Source organism: Papaver somniferum, unplaced genomic scaffold, assembly GCF_003573695.1.
Source record: "Papaver somniferum cultivar HN1 unplaced genomic scaffold, ASM357369v1 unplaced-scaffold_145, whole genome shotgun sequence".
Lineage (NCBI taxonomy): Eukaryota > Viridiplantae > Streptophyta > Magnoliopsida > Ranunculales > Papaveraceae > Papaver > Papaver somniferum.
The window spans coordinates 49962-72829 of record NW_020623822.1 but is presented as its reverse complement, the minus strand read 5'-3'; the positions used below and the strand labels follow the sequence as shown (position 1 = coordinate 72829).

The following is a 22868-nucleotide window of genomic DNA, read 5'->3' as shown; positions in this document are numbered from 1 at the left end:
CATTGCCCCATTATTACATCCTTTTCCTCATTCACTTCCCTGTCTTGGCCTAGTGCCACTGTCCTGTCACCTTTAGCTCAATTCCTTAGCCACTTCATGCATAGCTAGGAAACTTCAATAATATCACCCAGTCCCTGTGGACAAACCCCTTTCCTACAATTACTACAATTTGACCATTTGCACTTGCAGGTTAAACATGTAGGTCACTTTTCACATTTTCATATATTTTCCAAACCCTCCAAAAGGCCTACCAAGTTTTTGGCGCCGCTGCCGGGCACTTGGCTGTGCATTTTTGAAGTTTCTTGGTTGTCTTTCTGTATTGCATTACATATCATTGCTGCATTGTGTTCATTGCATTTTAGCCTGCATCGTTGCGTATGCTCCTGTGTTGCTAACCTACTGCACCTGCTGCTGCTGGAGACCTTGCATCTGCAGGTCTGCTCCTACTGCACCTGCAGCTGCTGTTACTTCTCCCTTCAGGTCTGCTGCCACTCTTGCTCCAGTTGCTGCTGCTAACCTCTTGCTCCAGCTGCTGCTGCACAGCTGCTACTCCCTGCTGCTGCTTCAGATGCTGCACTGCTGCTGCACTGCTGAACCTCCTGCTGCTGCTTCCTGAAGGCTGCATATGCACTGAGACTGGACCTGCTGCACTGAAGCTGCCAAGGCTGCCTCAAAGCCCAACTGGGCTACAACAAAAAGCTGCTGAAAAAAGAACCAAGCCCAACTGGGCTTTGCAACTGAAATACCCAACTGGGTTTTTCCCTTTTAGTGTAAGCCTAAACCCAAAACTTTCTGTGGGCTTGTAATAATTTCTGATTCTGGGCTTTGCCCAAACCAAAGTTTTAAAACTAAACAGGCCTTAACCAACTGGGCTAAAAAGAAGTTAAAATTTCAAAATCTGGAACTGGGCTTCTTAACTCAAAATAGGACTCTCACAGGAATTCTGGGCTTGACCCAAACTGGTAAAACTTATTCAAACCCAGATAGGCCTAAACTTTTGGCTAAATCTGTTAGCCCAACACCAAACTGTTCTGGGCCTGTTCTGACTGTGGGCTTGACGAACTTTGAAAATTTGAAAACATTTCCAAGCCTAAGTGGGCTTCAAAAACTGATTTGCATCCGTTTACTGGGCTTGTCCCAGCCAAAATTTCTAATCAATAGTGGGCTTTGCCAAAACCCCCAAAGTTCAAACTTTTGAAACTCACTCAAAACCAAAGATTTCTGAGCCCATTCTAAAATCAAAAATCCCATTTTTAAAACCAAATTTTTCTTTTCGAAACTCATAAAAACCAAAAGTTCTCCAAATGTTTCCCACAAAACCAAATGTTCTTCATTTCCCACAAAAACCAAATGTCTCCCGACAAAACCAAATTTTTCAAAATGTCTCCTGACAAAACCAAAAGTTTTTGTATATAATCCAGTAAAATTTAAATGTTAAAAAAAAATAAAAAAAATAAAAAAATAAAAAATAAAAATATAAGTTTAAAAAAAAAAATTGTTTCTTTTTTACATATTTTGCTAATCCAATATGATCTCGGCTGACATATGTTGGATTCTTGCCCTAAATAACGGAGTTCTAAATCTTGCTTTCGCCGAAATCGGGTATTCTCTTTCCTTTTTCTCTACTCAGCATGATCCTCTTCATATGTTATAGTTTAATTTTATCTATCTTTTGAAACATTGAGGACAATGTTTAGTTTAGGTTTGGGGGTATAGAGTAGATACCATGATAATATGCCATAATTGAAAACAAGAACTCCCTCTTTTTGAGAAAATTTAAAAATTCCAAAAAAATTGAAAAATTGAAAAATCATAAAAATCGAGCTCATTTACCTTGAGATGTTGATTCCTGTGCATATATGTTAACGTAGGATTTTTAGTCTAGATGATAAGGCACCCCTGATTCTAGCACAATTCACATGTTGATAAGAAATTTTCACGCGCACGATCTACCAATACATGTTTAGCCTCGGGTAGGTGTGTGATCGGTTAAGTAGACTGCCAATCATCTAGAATATTGAGTGAGACTTGACTAGCTTGTTCTTTGGTTGGCTGGGATCGAAGTTGGAGGATACATTAAGAAAAGCAACCATTGAATTTGACCGGGTGCATCGAAAAGGGCTACCTCTTGCAAAGTGTCATGTAAATTTTAATTTCTATTCATCAAAATTGTTAGTGTGATGTAAATTGTTGTTCACACAGATTAAAAAAAAAATTCAAAAAAATCAGAAAAATACAAAAATATCAAGTATTTATTTTCAAGTTATGTTTCTCTCTTGTCTAAAAATAAAAGAGAGTAGTCTATGTAAATAAGAGTCATCTTTTTGTGTAAATAGTCTTGTAATAAGCAAGGAGGGTGCATCCATCGATGTATAACGCGAGTAAACTGAAATATCACCAACTCTTGGGTGAACATTCAAAATTCTCGTAAAGCCGGACAGCTAGTTTGGCTTTGAATTCAGTTCTTAGCCTAAAAACCATCTCTTAGCGATTGCCAGTCATAACTTCTGATCATTCTTAACATGTGTAGATACACTTTACACTCTTATCACATGTCTTTTTTTGTTATCAGTGCTAGGATTGTGCCTTTGACACCTAGATTGACATATCCATTTTTTGTTGTGAGCTTAAACTGTCTTGCACATGTCACGTTTCATGGAATCTGAGCTTATATTTTGTCCTAGAACTTTGTGGGTATGTTCTAAGCAAACCCTCACGAGACTTCAACTCGTCCACTAGGGACACTTAGTAGTTTAAAAGGCTTAGTGCATACGCTAAATGCATTCGAGAAACCAGCGACAGTGGTATAGTTTGGATTTCCTTAGTTTTGTTTTACTTGAGGACAAGTAAAATTCAGGTTTGGGGGTATTTGATGAGTGCCAAATATTGTATATATTTGTCCCTTTTTATTGGCATTTAACTCATCTTTTGCGCATTAATTCTACATTTTATCCCATATTCTGTATTTTCATTGTTTTCAAGAATAAATATTTTTATTAACTAATTTTTCATTTTTAGGTAATAAATAAAGTTAGATGAATTGCGGAGCGTAAAAGAGCAGAAAAGTAGTGGAAAGCCGGGAGGAATTACGCAAGGAAGCCGCGAAGAATGTTGTGCACAAGACTCAAAGGCTAGCAATGGGCTTAACAAGGAAGAAATTGTTCTTAAAGAAGAATTGGGCTCAGAATTATCCCAAGCCCAACTTATCTCCCAAGCCAAATCTCAAACTCAAAGCCCATTCTCCTGTAGCCGTCAGATTGGATCCACAGATGCATCCAACGGTCGCTTCATCGATGTGCATCATATTTCGATACGTCGGACTCACACTACGGCACCTAACTCCATCTTGCGCCGTTAATTTCTTTGTATTATACAATCCAACGGTCGCTACAAGCCCCACTTCATCTCGCCGTCAGATTGATCTAACAACTCCACATCCCACGGCTCATCTTTGCTGTTCATCAAAACATGATGTCCCAACTAACACACGAGCACCTAATACCTATACCCATCAACCAAACGCACCTTTCCTTCTTCTCCATCAACTTCACCCCCATCCCTCTGCAACTGCTCCCTGCCACCACCTTCCCCGACCATTTGCAGCCATCACCTCCACATCTTCCACCACCATACCACTATCACAGACACCTATATCACCTACCTATCCATTATCCCTCTCTCTAGCCCTCTATTTCACTAATTTCTCACCACTGAAAACCCTAGGTGAGAAATCAGTCAAATAGGTGAGACTATAGATTAATTCAAAGCATGGAGAGGAGCAGGAAGGTCAGAGAAGGCATGGGTCAACATTATTTGGGAGTAATTTCATCAATTGAGGTGAGAATTACCAAACCCTAGGTTAACTGATTTTGGGGATTTTCTTGAGGAACCCTAATTTTTTGGGAAAGTGTGTGTAACTATAAATAGGAGTGGTATGTGTGTGTTTGAGACAAGTCTGGACTAGCCAGCTTCACCCAAGAGCACTGGAATAGCCAGTGTCTCAAGGGTTAGTTTCAATTCAAATAATTCTCAGTTCAATGTTGTTTTCAGTCTAATTTAATGTTTCAATTCAAATATTTATCCTGCTTCAATTCATGTTTAAATTCCAGTTCTTGTTTCATGTTAGTTCCAGTTCATGTTTTGTTTCAATTCTTGTTGTTTTTGTCAATTGTTTTAGTTCTTGTGTTAGTCATATGTGTTTGTCACTGAGATGAAACCTTAACCTTAGGCCACAACTTAATGAATAATCTTTGTAAGCTTGTAGTGCACAATGCTTACACAAATTAGGAGCACCTAGGCTTTCACTCACATTGATTTGTCCCTTTAATTAGCCAAACAGTGTTAGGGGGGAGAACTCTAGGCTGTTATCCTCTTTAGTAACTTGGTTTGATCCCTGGGACAAATGACAAACTAGAATTTGTCATCACTTCCTAATACCAAAGGGACAAGAAACATAGAAATTCAAGAAGCTTGGCATGAGGTCTATAGGTGGATTCAAAACTTAGTATTAGCTGTTTCATTGTTCTTGTGTCTGTATCTTTAGTTGCCATGTCACTGCCCTTGGCCCTTGGCCATTGTCTTTGCTTTGTCACTGCTTCACTATCTCACTGCCATTGTATATGCCACTGTGATTCATTGTTTCTTTGTAAATATTCACTGCCTTGTAAATATTGTTGCTACCCTGCCTTGTATATTGTTGCTTCCACGCCAATGTATATACCATTGTCACTGCCATTGTATATATGCATTGTCACCTTTTTCTTTGTTCTACTGCCACCATCATTGCCCCATTATTACAGCCTTTTCCTCATTCACTGCCCTTTCTTGGCTTAGTGCCACTGTCCTGTCACCTTTATCTCAATGCCTTAGCCACTTCATGCATAGCTAGGAAACTTCAATAACATCACCCAGTCCCTGTGGAATGACCCTGATTTGCACAACTACTAAAATTTGACCCTGTGCACTTGCAGGTTAAACATGTAGGTCACTTTTCACATTTTCATATATTTTTCAAACCCTCCAAAAGGCCTACCAATTCCACTTGCAACTTGTCTATCCCACTATTAGTCGATTTATTGATAGTGCGAAAGTATATATTCAAGACATAAACAGAGTAAGAATGTTATGTATATACCTCTAGACCTTTAACCCTTGGTGCTGGACTAAGAATGTTATGTCTTCTCCAAGCATAGACAAGTGATACTAAATAAATATATAGTGGTTCAGCTCTTGCTTCAAGTGGCATTTGATCTCTCTGCATTTGCAAAGATTTCATGCGGCTGTCAAGATGGTAGGCCATGAATGGTGTTGGAAAATATGTGAATATGGTATGAGGCTTACTTGTTATACCTGCAAGTGCACAGGGTCAAATGTAGTAAATGTGTGCAAGTCAGGGTCATTCCACAGGGACAAGGAGTGATGTGATGAAGTTTACTAGCTAATTATCTAAATTCAAACCAAAGCAGTGTACTGAGCTAAAAGTGACAGTGGCACTAGGCCAAAGAAGTGAAGCTAAACAGTGAAGGCAAAGTAGTGACAGATGTTGGTGGTAGTAAAACAAAAAAACAGTGAATATATTTACAGGATAGTGACAGTGCATATATACAAGGCAGTGAAGCAGGGATATTTACAAGGCAGTGAAGCAGTGACAATGAGTAATAAGTAATAGAGGCAAACACAATGTAACAAAGAAAGATATACCAAGGCATTAAGCCAAGGGCAGTGATAGTGAAGCTAAAGATAGTACAACAAAGGGTATGCTAAAGTCTTGACTCTACCATTAATTCTCAGCTAATGCACAAGGAATATTGTTCTTGCTCCCTTGGTTTTAGGCAGGGATGCAAGTACCAGCTCACATTTGTCCCAGGATTCATATTGGTGGACTAATTGGGATAACAGCTAGAGTTCTCCAATAACTTAGTGTTAGTTGGCTAATTAAAGGATCAATCTCCACACAAAGCCTAAAGCCTAGATGCTCCCAACTCTCCTAATCATCAAATCACATAAGAAACAATCAAGACACAAGGAAATTGCATAAGACTTCATGGTCTCATCTCAACATAACATTGCACAAAACACATAAACTGAAATAAGCAACAAAGATGAACTGAAACATGAAATAAAACAATGAACATGAACTGAAAATAACTAGAATTTAACTAACATGGAATTACATTAAAAATCACAAAACAATTGAAATAAGCACTAACCCAAACCAAGACAGTTGAAATAAACACTAACCCTTGAGGCACTGGCTAGTCCAGTCCTCTTGGGTGACACTGTCTAGTCCAGCATGATCCCAACACACACCCAAACATTCTATTTATAGTTACAAATCATTTCCCCAAAAAATTAGGGTTTATACAAAAAATCCCCAAAATCAGTAAAATTAGGGTTTGGTGATTCTTACCCATACTCTACTGATTAGCTCCATAGCCTTTGACCCATGATTCCTCTGACTCTCCTTCTCCTATCCATGCCTTCCAATTGCTTTTCTAAATCACCTATTCTAGTGATTTCTTACCTAGGTTTTCAGAGAGAAATTAGGGAAGAAATCTAAAGAATAGCTGGTTAGAAATTTAGGGGAATGATGGGAAATAGTATTAGGGTAGTTGTGGAGTGATGATGGTAGGTGGTAGAGGTGGTGGCGATGGCAGGGAGGAATGGGTGTTGCAGAGGGATGGTGGAGGAGATGGCTCGATGGGTTTGAGTAAGGTGTGTTTGGTTTGGGTATAGGGTGTTTGGTACTAGGGTGTTGAGCGGTTGTATCAAGTCTCGATGATTCGCGAAGCTGAGCCGTCGGGTGCAGAAATGATAGATTGATCTAACGGCTACAAGTGAAGAGTCTGGTAGCGATCGTCGGATGCCTGATACAACGATATTGACGGCTCAAGATGGAGTTCGGTGCTGTAGTGTTAGACAAGAGCTTCAGACTTTGATGTAATGGCTATGCTGCGACCATTGGATTCAGATGTGATCCAATCTGACGGCTAACAATGGAGACGGGTATGGATATTGGAAATGGGTTTGGGTAAGGGTTTTGGGACTTGGGTATGCCAAGCCCATATCTTCTTTGAGAACAATTCTTCCTTGTTAAGCCCATTTATAGCCTTTTGGTATTGTGCACAACATTCTTCGCGGCTTCCTTGCGTAATTCCTCCCGGCTTTCCACCACTTTTCTGCTCTTTTCGCTTCGCAATTCATCTGAACTTTATTTATTACCTAAAAATGCAAAACTAATTAATAAAAATATTTATTCTTGAAAACAATGAAAATACAGAATATGGGATAAAATGTAGAATTAATGCACAAAAGATGAGTTAAATGCTAATAAAAAGGGACAAATATATACAATATTTGGCACTCATCACAAGCAAGCGTGTTTGGAGCTTGCACCTACCATCCTCTGTGATTTTGTTCTTGAGGTTGTTGTCCTCTATTGCAACTTTAGTAATGTGCAACATGTAAGTTATAATGAACCTTTAGTAGTACTGTTTCTGGTCTGGTTTAAGACACTGGAGTAGGATTAAATCATGAACTATTTCAACTAATACAGTAGATATTTCTGGATTTCCACATATTTGAAATACCCGTGGACCTGTACTATTATCTGTGTTTTTTACTGAACGATTGATACTAATCAGAGAACATAACCAGGGGATGTACATTACCCCCTCATAACCATTTCCAGTTATAGGTGGATGCTTTTACAGGTGGATGCTTTTAAACACTTATTTGAGTTGACCAAATTGCGTGCCTTCAATTATACGTGAACATTGGATATAATTAGTTGCTAATGTTGTTAACTCTTATTGATCCTTGGTTCTTCATATGATAAACTCATCTAGGGTTTATTATTATTTCATACAATGTGTCTATGTAGCATAACAATTGTATGCTTTGTTTATTTCTCTAATTGAGTCCCCAAGTGTCCCAGCTACTTACTTAGGTCAGGGTGAGTCTAGTAGGATCAATATCTACATTGTGTGCACATGTTTGAACCTTGTGTTTGTTGGCAAGTGCTGAGCAACTCAGTGGTTTATTAGAGATTGCCCTGATCTTCTCTACATGAAGATCTTGGACTTGCATCTTTGGAAAGTGTATGGGTCCCATGAGGACTATGTTAGGGTTTTATGCTTTTGATTTCTAGTATAAAGTACCTGATTTATGGTTTAGTCATTATTGTTATTCTCAAACTCTGCTTGTCATCTGATATTGAAATTTTTCACTCTCAAATTCCTGAATCTGGATGAGGAGAGCCGAAAAGATGAGCTTATATCACCAAAATCTACTCTTTTGAAAGATGGAAACACTTCTGGAAGCCGTGGTGTAAAGCATAAGAAGAAGCCTCGCAGTTCTGGTGGTGGCAGTGGCGGTCCCATAAACAGGTCGAGGAGATTGTCAAGTCCTGAAAAACCTTTGCTGGATCACAGTCATTGGTTATCGAAGGTTTGGTTTTCCACTAAGTGTCTGTTTAATGTTGCATTTTCTTTCCGGATTATTAAAAATCACTGTCTTCTTTGGTATTTATAGGTGATAAAAGATATGGTCCATAGAGGGATCCAGGACTGGGATCCTCATGGTTTACATTTGGGTGATGGTTCAAACAGTGTAAATCCCAAGAAAGTGTTGATCGATTATTCGTCAAAGATCCTTAGAAGTCGTATGACTGGTCCTCTACTGATGTCTAGTATTGTTGGGGGTACCCTCTCCATGATCTTGGATTTCTCCAGGGTGGAAAACCAAGACATTAATCGATGCAGTCAATTCTACGACTGTGGATTCCAGGTGGACTTCATCCTTTTTTTGTTTTTTCTATGAGTGATATGTGTTCTTTTAACTTATATATGCTTTTTCTCTGCAGGCTGCATCATTAGTCTTAGATATGCAAGACAAGTCCGTAAATTTGAATGAGGAAGTGGCTGGGAGGTGGACCACTGCAGATCTAAACGTAAGCATAAGTTATTTTATAAAGTTTTGAAGAAAAAGGATTTCACGTAGCTTTCCTAATATATGTATATGGAACCTTTCGTTTTCAGAAACTCTCTATGAACCTAGCATATACTTGGTCACAAGATTCTACCTTCGCCGAGAGGGCCAAACAATCAATGCTTGATATACAAGTTAATAGCTTCAAACTCCCTATATGCTGTTATATGTTTGTTTACTATTTAATATTAACTTTCTTTTCTTTCTGATGTTACTTAAGCGCGGGGGTCAGAAATACCTCGAACATCTGTTTTGGCTCAGAATCATTAGCAGCAAAGATCTTGAAGATCTTCATCGGTATTTGAAGATTGACCCTTTGCCAGTAGTGGTATGTTGCTGAATGCCTGTTTTTTTCCCTTTTGTTTTGCATTCTCTAGTTGCATGTGTTACTGTAAGTTGATGATGTTTATTAATTGTTTAATCATTAAGGTTATAGCCTTGCATGTTTTTATTTATAAGCGAATCTGTTTTCATCCATCGTTAAGTAATCTGTTTTCTATTCCTTTTTGTTCAATCTTTTTTAGTATGTGGTATCTGATTCATATTTTCTGTTGTTTACGTCAGCTTGTATAATAAGTGTAATTTCATCTTACAAGATATTTGTTTGTAAAGGAGCTGATATATGTTCTTTTTACTGGTTTTTAACCAGGGTTCTAGTGTCTACAACATCCATGTCCCTGGAGTTTTGGATGATTTGACAGAGCAAGGATGGCTGATGAATGTTGGTAAGATGACGAATGTGGGTAAAACCGAGTTGGTTCTTGTGGACGAGGACGGCGGATTCAGACATGCCGCAACTCAATTAGCTTCTCTTAGGTTAGTATCTTTTCCGTTGTTTAGTTATCGTATATATGGAAATGCTGGGACTCGTGTTTATTTTTGCAGGCATCATCTGATTGATGAACAAGTAGGATGGTTGAATATGTCGGGGAAGCGGATCAAAAAGCATTTTATGATCCATGCTTTGATGTGAGTTATTTTCTTACTTTGGTATTTGCTCAATTTTTTGTGGTGTAGTATTTTAATTATGTTATGTTATTATATGCAGGCTGCAAAATTAGCAAAGTGGCTTCCTGCTGATGATGGGAAGCCAACCCTAAAAGTTAGTTTTTTAGGTTTGATTACTGAAACATCATCAGTCGGGATTGACAGGCTAATGGATGATGTCAAAATGAGATTTAGAGAAGTGCTTCTTAAAAGAGGTTATGCTGAAGATAATGAGAGTGAACAAATTTCTGATGAACTTGCACGTGGAGGAATAAAATTTGCCATCTTGCAGAATGTTGGGGAGCGAAAGAGCAACGATTGCAAAATTGATATTGTTGGGGTTCTCGCCTCTAAGGGGCATCCTGCATTCCACTTGCAACTTGTGTATACCAGTGTTAGTCAGTTTATTGATGGTGCTAAAGTAGATATTCAAGACATTAACAAGGTAAGAATGTTATGTCTATACCTCTTAATCTTTAACCCTTATTGTTGGACAAAGAGTGTGATGTATTCTCTTTGAACAAAATGTTGTGTCTATACCTTTATTAGGTTTTTATGCTTTTGCTTTCTAGTATAAACTTCCTGATTCTTTTCTATGTATTCATTACTATTCTTCTCAAACTCAGCTTGTCATTGTTTCTTTCTTTTGCACTGATTTTGAAACTTTGTCTCTCTGAAATTACAGAAGTTGGATGATGATTTTACTAGTAATGAACCCAACCTCAGGGCTATTGTGCTGAACCGGGAAAGACGAAAAGATGAACTTATATCACCAAAATCTACTCCTTTAAAATATGGCAACACTTCTAGGAATTCAGGAAGACGTGGTGTAAAGCTTAAGAAGAAGCCTCGCAGTTCTGGTGGAGGCAGTGGCGGTCCCAAAAACAGGGCGAGGAGATTGTCAAGTCCTGAAAAACCTTTATTGGATCACAGTTATTGGTTACCGAAGGTTTGGTTTTCCACTATTTAATGTTGTATTTTCTTTCCGGATTATTGAAAATCATTGCCTTCTTTGGTATTTATAGGTGATAAAAGATATGGTCCATAGAGGGATCCAGGACTGGGATCCTCATGGTTTACATTTGGTGATGGTTCAAACAGTGTAAATCCCAAGAAGGCGTTGATCGAGTATTCGTCAAAGGTCCTTGGAAGTCGTATGACTGGTCCTCTATTGATGTCTAGTATTGTTGGGGATACCCTCTACAAGATCTTGGATTTTTCCAGGGTGGAAAACCAAGACATTAGTCGATGCAGTCAATTCTACGACTGTGGATTTCAGGTGGATTTCATCCATTTTTGTTTTTTCTATGGAAACCTCACGGTGATATGTGTTCATCTAAATTATATATGCTTTTCCGCTGCAGGTTGCATCATTAGTTTTAGATATGCAAGACAAGTCCGTAAATTTGAATGATAAAATTCTTGAATACATTACTTCCATTTAAAAAGAAATTTGAAGGATAAAATTCTTGTTGAGATACAAGTGATGTTTCAATATCTTGCTCATAGCAATTCTACATTTTATCAATTAAACTTTAATATTGCTAAACATAAACAAGATAATACTTGTTGTACCAAAATAATTAAAAATTTAGGATACACTGAAGTCCCCGCCTGCGGAAAATAAATCCATGAAGAAGGCATCTATGATCACAGTATTCATCACCACTTTCTTCTATCTCTTCTGTGGATGCTCTGGTTATGTAGCTTTTGGGGATTGGCTTCTCATCATCAGCAGGAAGCTACTTCGCTGCTTTTGCAGCCTGCATATAATCACATAGCATAATTTATTTCCTACCACAAGAAACGGATCAAATAACAAAGTAACTTTATTTATATTCCTACTCGGATGACAAATCGGGTGTATTTTTGTTGTTGCAGGTCCAGAATTTGATAGAACACTGTCTGCAGTTATATATGAATAAGGATGAAGTTGTAAAGACACTCTTGAATCAAGCAAATATTGAGCCCACATTTACAGCTTTAGGTAAGTTATATGTATTTCTCTATGATACTACTAAGAATCCTATCCCGCGTGTAACACCTTCGAGTAATAATAATAGTGGTCTGTTAGTTGTCTATTCATCTTGGTTGAAAGTATGGCAGAAATTGGAAGAGGAGAATGCAGATTTTTTCAAGGCGTATTACACAAGGTTGAAACTTAAGAAACTGTTGAAACATCGACAAGGTGGAGACTGTTAGATTATTGTCGGTGTTTTTGAAGGTTCCAGAAAATTCCGGAACATACTAGAAATCCTTAGTGTAGAGAAACACAAGGTTTCCTAGTTTAGGTTGATTTCCATATTTAGATAGGTTACCTAAAACAACAATAGGTTTCCTAGTTGGTTAGAGTTTCCTTTTCAAAGAAGACTAATACTTGGGAATCAAGTTTGTGACTCATATATAAGGAGGTCTAGGCAATGTGTTTAGACATGGAATCCAATGGAGTTCTTGATAGACACATTTATGTGTCTAATATGTCTCAATTGTATGTATTGTTAGTGCTCGATCTGGTATTTATTCTTTTATTTTATGTCTTTGTAGGAATTTTTAGAGAAATAATCCCTTGCGGCGAAATGGGCTCAAAAAGTAGTGTTTTACACCCCAGAGAAAAATACTAAAGGCACCCCAGAAATGTACCGGAGGCACCCAGAAATGCACCGGAAACGTCCCAGAAATATCCCGGAGGAACCCAGAAAAATTACTATTTCCACCCAAGAATTACTATTTCAGCCCCAAATTGCTAAAGGGACACCAAAACTGGATTAGGGGGAAGTCAGTTTTCTTCCCAAAATTTGAATGAAAAATTTGGCTGGAAAATATTTTTTCTCCCTGGAAGATTTGCCAATTAATTTTTGAAGATGTTAGAAGGGGATTAAATGGCTGAGAATTTATGGGAATGTTCCTGGGACATATAGAAAGATATTACAAGTGTTCTAGTCGATCAAATTCGGCTGGATATTGTTTCCCAACAAAACAGAGAGGAATATTCTCCCGTGAGATATTCTCGATATTTTATGGAATTTTTGATTGATTTGGGCGTAGCTGAGTGTGTTGACAACATCAGAGATGAGTAAGAATCAAGCTGGGAGTGTGCTGGAAGAAAATAAACGGATGGAGAAATAAAAAATCTGATTTGTTTCTTAAACAGGTCGTGAAAAATATTCTTGAGTAATGAGGATTTCTAGGATTAATGAGCGAGATTTTTTGGCCCTGTTTGCTATAAAAGAGTTTTGGAGTCCTAGAAGAGGGTCGAGAGTTGGGAGAAGAGAGGAGAGCGCTGCAGAGGAAGAATCCACCATTTTTCTCTGTTGCTGCTGCTGCCATTGATGAAGATGAAGAACATGAAGAACAGACGGCCAAAGACCGTCGTTCTTAACCAGTGACAACGACCAGTTTTGTGGGTCGTAGTCAGCTACGCAGACTACTACAATTTTCTGTTATCGTTCTTTGTGACGGTGTTTGCAACAGTTATAAACGTTGCAAACACCCGATTTTCACCATTTTCTCCATTTTTCACCATTGTAAACCATTTTTGAGCCATAATAAAATATCTTGAGAGTATGTTTGCGATGATGAGCTAAAACCCAACACTGGGACGATGGAGGAGGCCAAACTTCATACTTGGGGTAATTTCATTTAATTCTTTTTTATGACTTTTGCATTAATTTAAAATTGAAATATGATTTGAATTAATTGGTTGTTATTTAATTTGATGATGTATGCTTAGCTTAGGTGTTTTGATACATCATGCTTAGGACTTACAATCAATATTTTGAAAATCTACTTTGGCAAAATCAGAGTCCACGTAATTTTATTGTTAAAGAGTATATGAATGAACCTTCTATTGTGAATTCGGCCAAATCCTTAGTCCTAGTACCTCTCTCCCATTGTTAATATTTTGTGTATATAATTTATTTATTAAATAATTCTTATCTTCACAAGTCCGAGTGAACGACAACCCTTTTACTACTACGAAAAATATTCAATCATTTTGGCGCCGTTGCCGGGGATTTGTGTTTAGGTAGAATTTTTTTTAGATTTATTTTTCTTTGTTCTTTTTTACGTTCTTTGGGTATTTGTCTATGTGATACAGGTTTTGAGGCTTGGATCGAAAAGAAAAAAAAAAGTTGTCTTTGGCGATTTCATAAAGACTAGGAGCTAGAGCGTAAAGCAAAAAGAACGGAAAGAAGACGAAGGACTTTTTTTTATTATTTATTATTTTATTTTATTTTTAGATATTTTTATTTTTACTATTATTTATTTTTATTTTTTTTAGAAACTTTAATTAAGGTTTTTATTTTTGTAATCTTTTATTTTTGGACATTTTTTTGAACATTGGGCTTTATTTTTAAAACCCTACGGAAGGGTTATATAAAAAAAATATTATTAAATTATTTGCAGGGAAGGACAGCGATTACGATATCGCCTCGGCCCCTCGGGTTCGCACACTGACACCGGAGTCAGTGGCCCGAGTCGACTACAGCGGTTCATCCCCCGTCTGGTACGGGAGGTAAGTCCAATCGAAACACTCGCGAATCCCCTGCAAGCAAGTTACTGTACTCCTTAAGGTGCTAATTGTTTGAGGACGAACCAGACTGTCTTTATTTTCCTAGTAAAGGGCAAGGCCTGACCTAAACAAGATAAGGGTTCGGATTTCATCACCGCTCCCTTCTTGCCCGCTTTAGGAGAACAAAATCAAACGCGAACCCAAGCTTTAAAATCTGATTAGAAAGAGACCTATAAGGTATCGAGCTTGTTAGGAAAAAATTTCGAAGAATATTGGTCACTTTTTAAGCAATTTCAAAGTTCATGATAACTTCTGGGAGTTGAAACAAGCCGCCTAGTAACGCTGGTGAGGCCTTGGGTATCAAAGCTCCATTGAGCTTCCCTCGCCTCAGTTTCATCTCACATTAGCTTGGATTGATCCAGAGGGGTTTGCTCAAACTGTAACGAATTCCCCTTCGAGAGATAGAAGCTAGTCTAAAAACAATCTAAGTGGAGCCATCATGCTTTTTGTTTGCTAGAAATATTTAGGTTTGCTTTGGTGAAGTCGAGTCGGCCTTGTTTGTGATTGTGTAGAATTCCCTTGCAATTAAGAATGTCGAACTGGTATGATAGAAGCCAATACAATAAGTATCGACCTGAATTTGAATATGGACATCATCAGTTTTATGACCATGATGGGAATAGTAGTTGGGAACGCCAACCTTTTCAAGGTTATGATTCATACCATGGTGAGCCCAATCATTATCCTCACAACCATCAATCATACGAGCAAAATTCTGATAATTCCTCTTTACTTGAGTCGACACGTAAGTTAGCTGAGACATCACGTAAGTTCGTAGAAATGAATAACTTAGTTATGGACGAAAATAATGCAATGAGTAAACTTTCTTTACCTGATTTCCTAGATTATGTCAGGAATTCATGTGAGTCGTCCCAAAAGCTTTTGTTAGAGACCCAGAATAGAACTTCTCTAAAAGATCTAAATTTCCAAAATAGTGTTTCCAATTTTACCCTTGATGTCAATAGTGAATATAGGCCTAATTTAGAGGACGAGGTTAGAATAAAAAACACTACTTATTTAGATAAGGTTCAATCATCTTCGTACTATTATGATGATGAGGATAGCAGTAATGAAGAATCTGAAATATGTAGGCATAGTGATCAGGAATCCATTAATCCAATTGAGCTTTATAATGATTATATTATTTCTAGTTCAAATCCAAATAATTTTTATGATTATTCACCTATTAAAAAGGAAGAGGATTTGATTAGGGATACCACCGTTTTAGACGATGTAGTTCATGATCCTTTAGCCTACAGAGTATTGGACAATCCATTATTTGATGAACTTATTAGTGGATCGGAGGAAGTAACTATGATTAACAGCTTAGTTAATGAGCCTTTACTAGAAACTTTCTCTTATAATCCTTTATATGATGGTGGTTTAGAGGAACGGGTTTATTCTGAAAATGTTGTTTTAGAGTCTAGCGACTTGGAAACAATAATCTTAGACGAAGAAGATAGACCCGTAGAAATGAGTAAAGATGCACTACCAGATAATAACTTAGAAGAATAAATTGACCATTTCCAAGAATCTGATGATCTAGAAATTAGGGAGATTGAGACTAGTCTATCTAGAGACACTGAAAACTTTAAGTTTGGGGGTGATTATCACTTTCCTAGTGTCGTAACTTTAACTCTTAGAAAGTCCCCTCACATAGGACTTGATATCCATGCCTCAACCATCTTTCAAGATTATCTTCATACTAGGTTTCCCGAACCTCATGATGTCCATAAAAAAAACTCAGTTGTTAGAGACCCATCCTCTGGTTGATGTGGTTAACCCAGGCTATGATACCAAGATTGACTTTTTTTCCCACCAAAAACTCTCCTTCCAAGTGTGGGAACTTATGAGTTGTGTCGGTTATTGAGTTTTGAGACTAAACCTAATTACTTTAGGAGATTAGGGTCGACACATTTGTTTAAGGAAGACCACCACTCTGATTATGGTCAGTTGTGTAAGTCAAATTTGATTGACTTTAAGGATCCCCAGTTATTTAGGTTACTTTTATGTGCTTCTAAATTCTTAGTTGAGTATTTCCAGACTCTACAACCCGACCTTCAGGATCCTGCCTTTGAGGAAGTCCAGCCGATGAAAACCTTTTATCTAGACCCAGTTATAAAACCTGAACCTGAACCACAGCTAGATGTAGTTTTCTTAAACAAGGGTATGTTCGGTATATTCTTGGTATGTTGCAATTTCCTCTTCTTGTGGTTGTCACTTTTTGCTCCAGATGACCCGCAGTTATTCCGACTACTGCTTTATGATTCTACGAGGTGACTAATCTTTTCCAATGTCTGGATGAAGACTTTAAACTTAGCACTTCTTGGGAGGTAACCCAATATTCATGCGACACGGTAATTTCTTTCCTTATTTCTTTTCCTTCAAGTGGTAATAGTTTCTCCTTGTTCATGCTTTTAATTTCATCTTTAGAACATTCAGGACAATGTCAGATTTAAGTTTGAGGGTATGAGATAAACTTTTTAGTTGCATTAAACTCCAGAGCCTAGAAATTTATGCTTATTAAGGTCGGCACTGACCAATCTAAGTGGATGGGAACATCTTGGTTATAGGAGTTGAGGAACCAATTTGATTAGATGGAAACATCTAGAAGAGTCTATTCATAAAAGCACAGAGCTCAGGTGTTAGAAAAAAAAACATGGTAGTTTCGCCATATCCTCGTGATGGAAACATCGAAAGAATCCTGATCACTTCTTTTTGTTTTATTTTTACCATTTCTAGGGTGAAATAGAGTGACTGAGATAAAAAAAAAGAGGCCAGACCACCAGACCAACCGGAATAAATACAATAAAGTCGACCATTGGTACCCTTGTATATGCCGTCTGAGTTGACCTAGAGTTAGGATTATCGACCACTGGTTCCCTTGTATATGCCAGTGTGTTGATATTAGTCCAGACCAATATCTCAGTACATTAGGATAGGTTCACCTTAGTCAACATCATACATATTTTTCTCTACATCCATCTTCTTAATCTATCCATGTGATTGGTTGACTCCGGTTTATGATGTCCAGAAACTATCTGAGTAGAGATCTGTCACTTTATATAAATTTTAGTATGCTTGAGTGCAAACTCATGTACAACAATTGGAATTTCGCATCAGGGTACTTCCTCCTATAGTTTTAGTGCCTTCCAAGGTTCTGCATGGATAGCTAGGGTCTGGAGTAAAGGTTTTGTGGGTACACCTCTGGTAAACCCTCCGGAGACAACACTCCGCCACTAGGGCCACCTAGTGGTTTAACGGCTTGCTGCACGTGCTAAGTGTAGTCATTTTATTTTCTAGATTAGATTTGCTCGAGGACTAGCAAATAATAAGTTTGGGGGTATTTGATAGACACATTTATATGTCTAATATGTCTCAATTGTATGTATTGTTAGTGCTCGATCTGGTATTTATTTTGTTATTTTATGTCTTTGTAGGAATTTTTAGAGAAATAATCCCTTGCGGCGAACTGGGCTCAAAAAGTAGTGTTTTACACCCCAGAAAAAATTACTAAAGGCACCCCATAAATGTACCGGAGGCACCCAGAAATGCACCGGAAACGTCCCAAAAACATTCGGAGGAACCCAGAAAAATTACTATTTCCACCCAAGAATTACTAGTTCAGCCCCAAATTGCTAAAGGGACACCAAAACTGGATTAGGAGGAGGTCAGTTTTCTTCCCAAAATTTGAATGAAAAATTTGGCGGGAATTTTTTTTTTCTCCCTGGCAGATTTGCCAATTGATTTTTGAAGATGTTAGAAGGGGATTCAATGGCTGAGAATTTATGGGAATGTTCCTGGAACATATAGAAAGATATTACAAGTGTTCTAGTCGATCAAATTTGGCTGGATATTGTTTCCCAACAAAACAGAGAGGAATATTCTCCCGTGAGATATTCTCGATATTTTATGGAATTTTTGATTGATTTGGGCGTAGCTGAGTGTGTTGACAACATCAGAGATGAGTAAGAATCAAGCTGGGAGTGTGCTGGAAGAAAATAAACGCATGGAGAAATCAAAAATCTGATTTGTTTCTTAAACAGGCCGTGAAAAATATTCTCGAGTAATGAGGATTTCTGGGATTAATGAGCGAGATTTTTTGGCCCTGTTTGCTATAAAAGAGTTTCATTGGAGTCCTAGAAGAGGGTCGAGAGTTGGGAGATGAGAGGAGAGCGCTGCAGAGGAAGAATCCACCATTTTTCTCTGTTGCTGCTGCTACCATTGATGAAGATGAAGAACATGAAGAACAGACGGCCAAAGACCGTCGTTCTTAAACAGTGACAACGACCAGTTTTGTTGGTCGTAGTCAGCTACGCAGACTACTGCAATTTTCTGTTATCGTTCTTTGTAACGGTGTTTGCAACAGTTATAAACGTTGCAAACACCTGATTTTCACCATTTTCTCCATTTTTCACCATTGTAAACCATTTTTGAGCCATAATAAAATATCTTGAGAGTATATTTGCGATGATGAGCTAAAACCCAACACTGGGACGACGGAGGAGGCCAAACTTCATACTTGGGATAATTTCATTTAATTCTTTTTTATGACTTTTGCATTAATTTAAAATTGAAATATGATTTGAATCAATTGGTTGTTATTTAATTTGATGATGTATTCTTAGCTTAGGTGTTTTGATACATCATGCTTAAGACTTGCAATCAACGTTTTGAAAATCTAATTTGGCAAAATCAGAGTCCACGTAATTTTATTGTTAAAGAATATATGAATGAACCTTGTATTGTGAATTCGGCCAAATCCTTAGTCCTAGTACCTCTCGCCCATTGTTAATATTTTGTGTGTATAATTTATTTATTAAATAATTCTTATCTTCACAAGTCCGAGTGAACGACAACCTTTTTACTACTACGAAAAATATTTAATCAGTTCTCTATGGAATTCTATGGTTTTCTAGAGAGTTAGAGAATACACAATGTAGTTCTTTAAAGTCTTTAGGGATTCCATCCCACTACTTTTTGTGGGAGATAGCCAAACTAACCGCACCACTTGTTATGGGAGATAGCCAAACTAACCACACCACTTGTTAGGGAAATCCTTATAGATTAACCCACAAGACACTAAATTCTTTGGATCGACTTAGAATGAAATATAGACAATCCAAACACACATAAGAAGCAATAAGTAAAGCAGACAAGACTTAACGTGGTTCGGCAATATGCCTACATCCACCAAAATGATTACGACTTCTTCATTGTTATGGAACCACTAAATAGAGAATTACACACTTAATGATTGATGAATCAATCAATAACTGTGATACAACATTGTGTTGATCATAAACCCTAAAATAATTCTCGTGAACAAAACGCTCCAATATTGCCGAATAATGTCTAACCAAACAAGATAATACTTATCTCACATAACCGAGATAATCTCCTTCTAAACGATGTCTCTTCCAACACCAACGATGATCTTCCACCATCAACAAACAAGGCGATCTTCTTTTCACTAAAATTCCACCCCAAGAGGTGGGATGGAATCCCTAAAGACTTTAAAGAACTACATTGTGTATTCTCTAACTCTCTAGAAAACCATAGAATTCCATAGAGAACTTCATTGGATTCCATGTCTAAACACATAGCCTAGACCTCCTTATACATGAGTCACAAACTTGATTCCCAGGTATTAGTCTCCTTGGAAAAGTAAATTATAACCAACTAGGAAACCTATTGTTGTTTTAGGTAACCTATCTAAATATGTAAATCAACCTAAACTAGGAAACCTTGTGTTTCTCTATACTAAGGATTTCTAGTATGTTCCGGAATTTTCCGGAACCTTCCAAAACACCGACAATAATCTAACAATCTCCACCTTGTCGATATTTCAACAAATCTCCACCTTGGTAAAGATTCCACTAATCTGAGCCGACCTCAAACCATGACAATCGCCTCAGCATTCAAAAGGATTTCAACGACGAGCAAACTGGATCAAGTACCAACTTAACCCCCAAATGACCGGAGTCAACAAATCTCGTCCAAACTTCTGCACAAATATCTTCTTAGCAAAACCAAACTCCTTCATCTCAAAATTCCAAACTCAATAGCTTCTTCAAGCAACAAAACTGAACTTTCTCTTTGCCATAAGCATATCCCCGAAATGAGTAACGAGATAAGAATAAACCAATATGTCAATCTTCAAAAAATCACTAACTTAGTGAACAAAAAAAACCAGAGGCTCCAAAAGCTAACATACCAAACTTACAAACTAAACCATCAACCTCAAACTAAATGGGCTATGACAAAATAATGTCCTTCACCGAATCTCTAGGCAAGAATGCAATTTCGACTTCGTCGACTAAATCAAATTTCCACCCCAAAACTAACATGACTCAGATAGAAATGTGATTAACCATGGCGGAAAAACTTCATAACAATCACACTCTGTCTTGTGTATATCCTTTAGCTAACCTTACCCCAAAACGTGTATCAAAACGTAATTTGTACAAACAAGATCTGGCAATCATCCTTCAAAATCGTAACGACCCAAACACACCCATACGTCTTCTTAACCTTAGGCAACTCCACCAGCTCCCAAGAAAATATCCAAAACGCTTTTGTGCTCACTCATTATCTTCTTACTCTTAAGCAACCGTAATAAGTTCTTAAATAGTTATCCAAGACAATAGTGCTAACTTCTCATGCTAATCTGAGAACCAAAGGATGATAAAAATAAATTGTTGCTGAATAGACTTCTCGAGAGAAATCTCTAATCTCATCTTCTACCGCCTATGTACTATTGAAAACGCAATCTCAATATTCATATTAGATGAGAAAAGGGAACACACTGCTCCACCCAAACTAAAACCTCTCAAAATACCATCACTGCTATAATTTAACACTCTCCACAGAGAGTTCAAAACTGATCAAGAATTACAAGTACAACTTCTGGAACACTGAAGAAAGAACACCTTCTTCAACACTAGCACCAAAACTATTTCCTCTTACAAGAAATAAACTTGGCAACAAAACTTGATCACTTTCCAGAAGTACTTCACCAAATAATAGTAGATGATAAAAGGTTCACGAGAAAGCACACAGAAAATTTAGCCCCAAACTTGTTCAAGAAACTTGAACAACATGCATCGTTCTTTTTCCAAGTAATATGCGATAAAATCGCTTTCTACACCAAACAATAGAATTGTACCTAAACTAATGAAGTACCAAACGATACCTTGTTCCTCTCAAACGGGTCTTCACCTCCAAATTGGAACGTATCAACACTAAAAGACTAACTTGTTTCTCAAGACGGTCTTGCACTTCAAACCACTTCGACGATCCCTGATACACTGTCAAAATCCTCCGCTAAAAACCACCGAAACAAATATCACAATATACTTATCTTCTCTTTCAGAAACAGTAAAAGAGATTCCCTAAACATCCAAAGGAATGTCACTAAACGTATCATGTATACATAATATAATGATACCCAAACCTGCATCCACGTCGCTCTCCAAAGGTACACGCCCTTCGAAGCTACATCGTTCACAGAAACACAACTTAATAACCCTTTCTTCAATCATATGCCTAAGATGCATATTCCATAACTTGTGTTAGCAAAAAATTGTTTCTCATTAAATAATAAGAAACCATAGCTCCACCACAACTGAAATCCGCGTATATGAAGTCCAAAACATACCACGTCTCATCAAACAATCATCACACTTCAAGTTACTTGTAACCAACGAGCAACAAGTACTCCAAATGAAATTAAACTCTTCGAAACATGTTGATCCTTGATAACAGTCAACAATTACCAAAACGAAATCTTTAAAAAAGATCTCACCAAATTTTCACCGCCTTATGCAATTGAATCCATAACATCTTTGAGTATAACTTCCTCTTAACATTCTTCGACTTTTTAGGTCAAAAGATCAATAACATGATCAAACTGATAACGACCGATAAACTTGCATCCTTCGTACCGTAACAATAGTAAGAATTTGACACACTAAAAATTGTCGTATTTACTCCACCAACATACAATCCAAAACTTGCATCTCAATCACAATGCTCTTGCTTTCTCAAAACGTGATTTGCGAAGCAAATACACCCAAACGAAAACAACATGGTCTTCCAAAATTGTCCACAAGAGCCTCATATGAAACAAAGTAAAAAACACAATCAACTAAACAAAATATGGTTACACAAATACTTACTTCGAGCTATGCGGAATGCATAAGGTTATATGCTTCAAGAAGTATAACGTCAAATCCTTCGATGTAGAGAACTACTAAAAACGAATGTGGAATATCAAAGTATCCCATTCTTACGAAATATTTTAACTTTCTTCATACCCAAA

The 22868-nt window shown here is 37.4% G+C and overlaps 1 protein-coding gene across 1 annotated transcript; it reads left to right on the top strand.

The window, feature by feature from the left end:
- The first annotated feature begins 9737 nt into the window (after nt 1–9737).
- Nucleotides 9738–11326, top strand: LOC113335400. Its single transcript, XM_026581462.1, has 4 exons — nt 9738–9957; nt 10037–10420; nt 10661–10924; nt 11001–11326. Exons 1-4 carry the CDS (start codon nt 9901–9903, stop codon nt 11079–11081), a joined length of 786 nt encoding a protein of 261 aa, XP_026437247.1. The 5' UTR covers nt 9738–9900; the 3' UTR covers nt 11082–11326.
- Nucleotides 11327–22868: the final 11542 nt, after the last annotated feature.

Coding starts and splice junctions, on each gene's coding strand:
- LOC113335400 (XM_026581462.1), top strand. CDS start 9,901: ATGGTTGAATATGTCGGGGAAGCGGATCAAAAAGCATTTTATGATCCA. Junction 9,958..10,036: donor TTTATGATCCATGCTTTGAT/GTGAGTTATTTT, acceptor TATTATATGCAG/GCTGCAAAATTAGCAAAGTG. Junction 10,925..11,000: donor ACAGTTATTGGTTACCGAAG/GTTTGGTTTTCC, acceptor TGGTATTTATAG/GTGATAAAAGATATGGTCCA.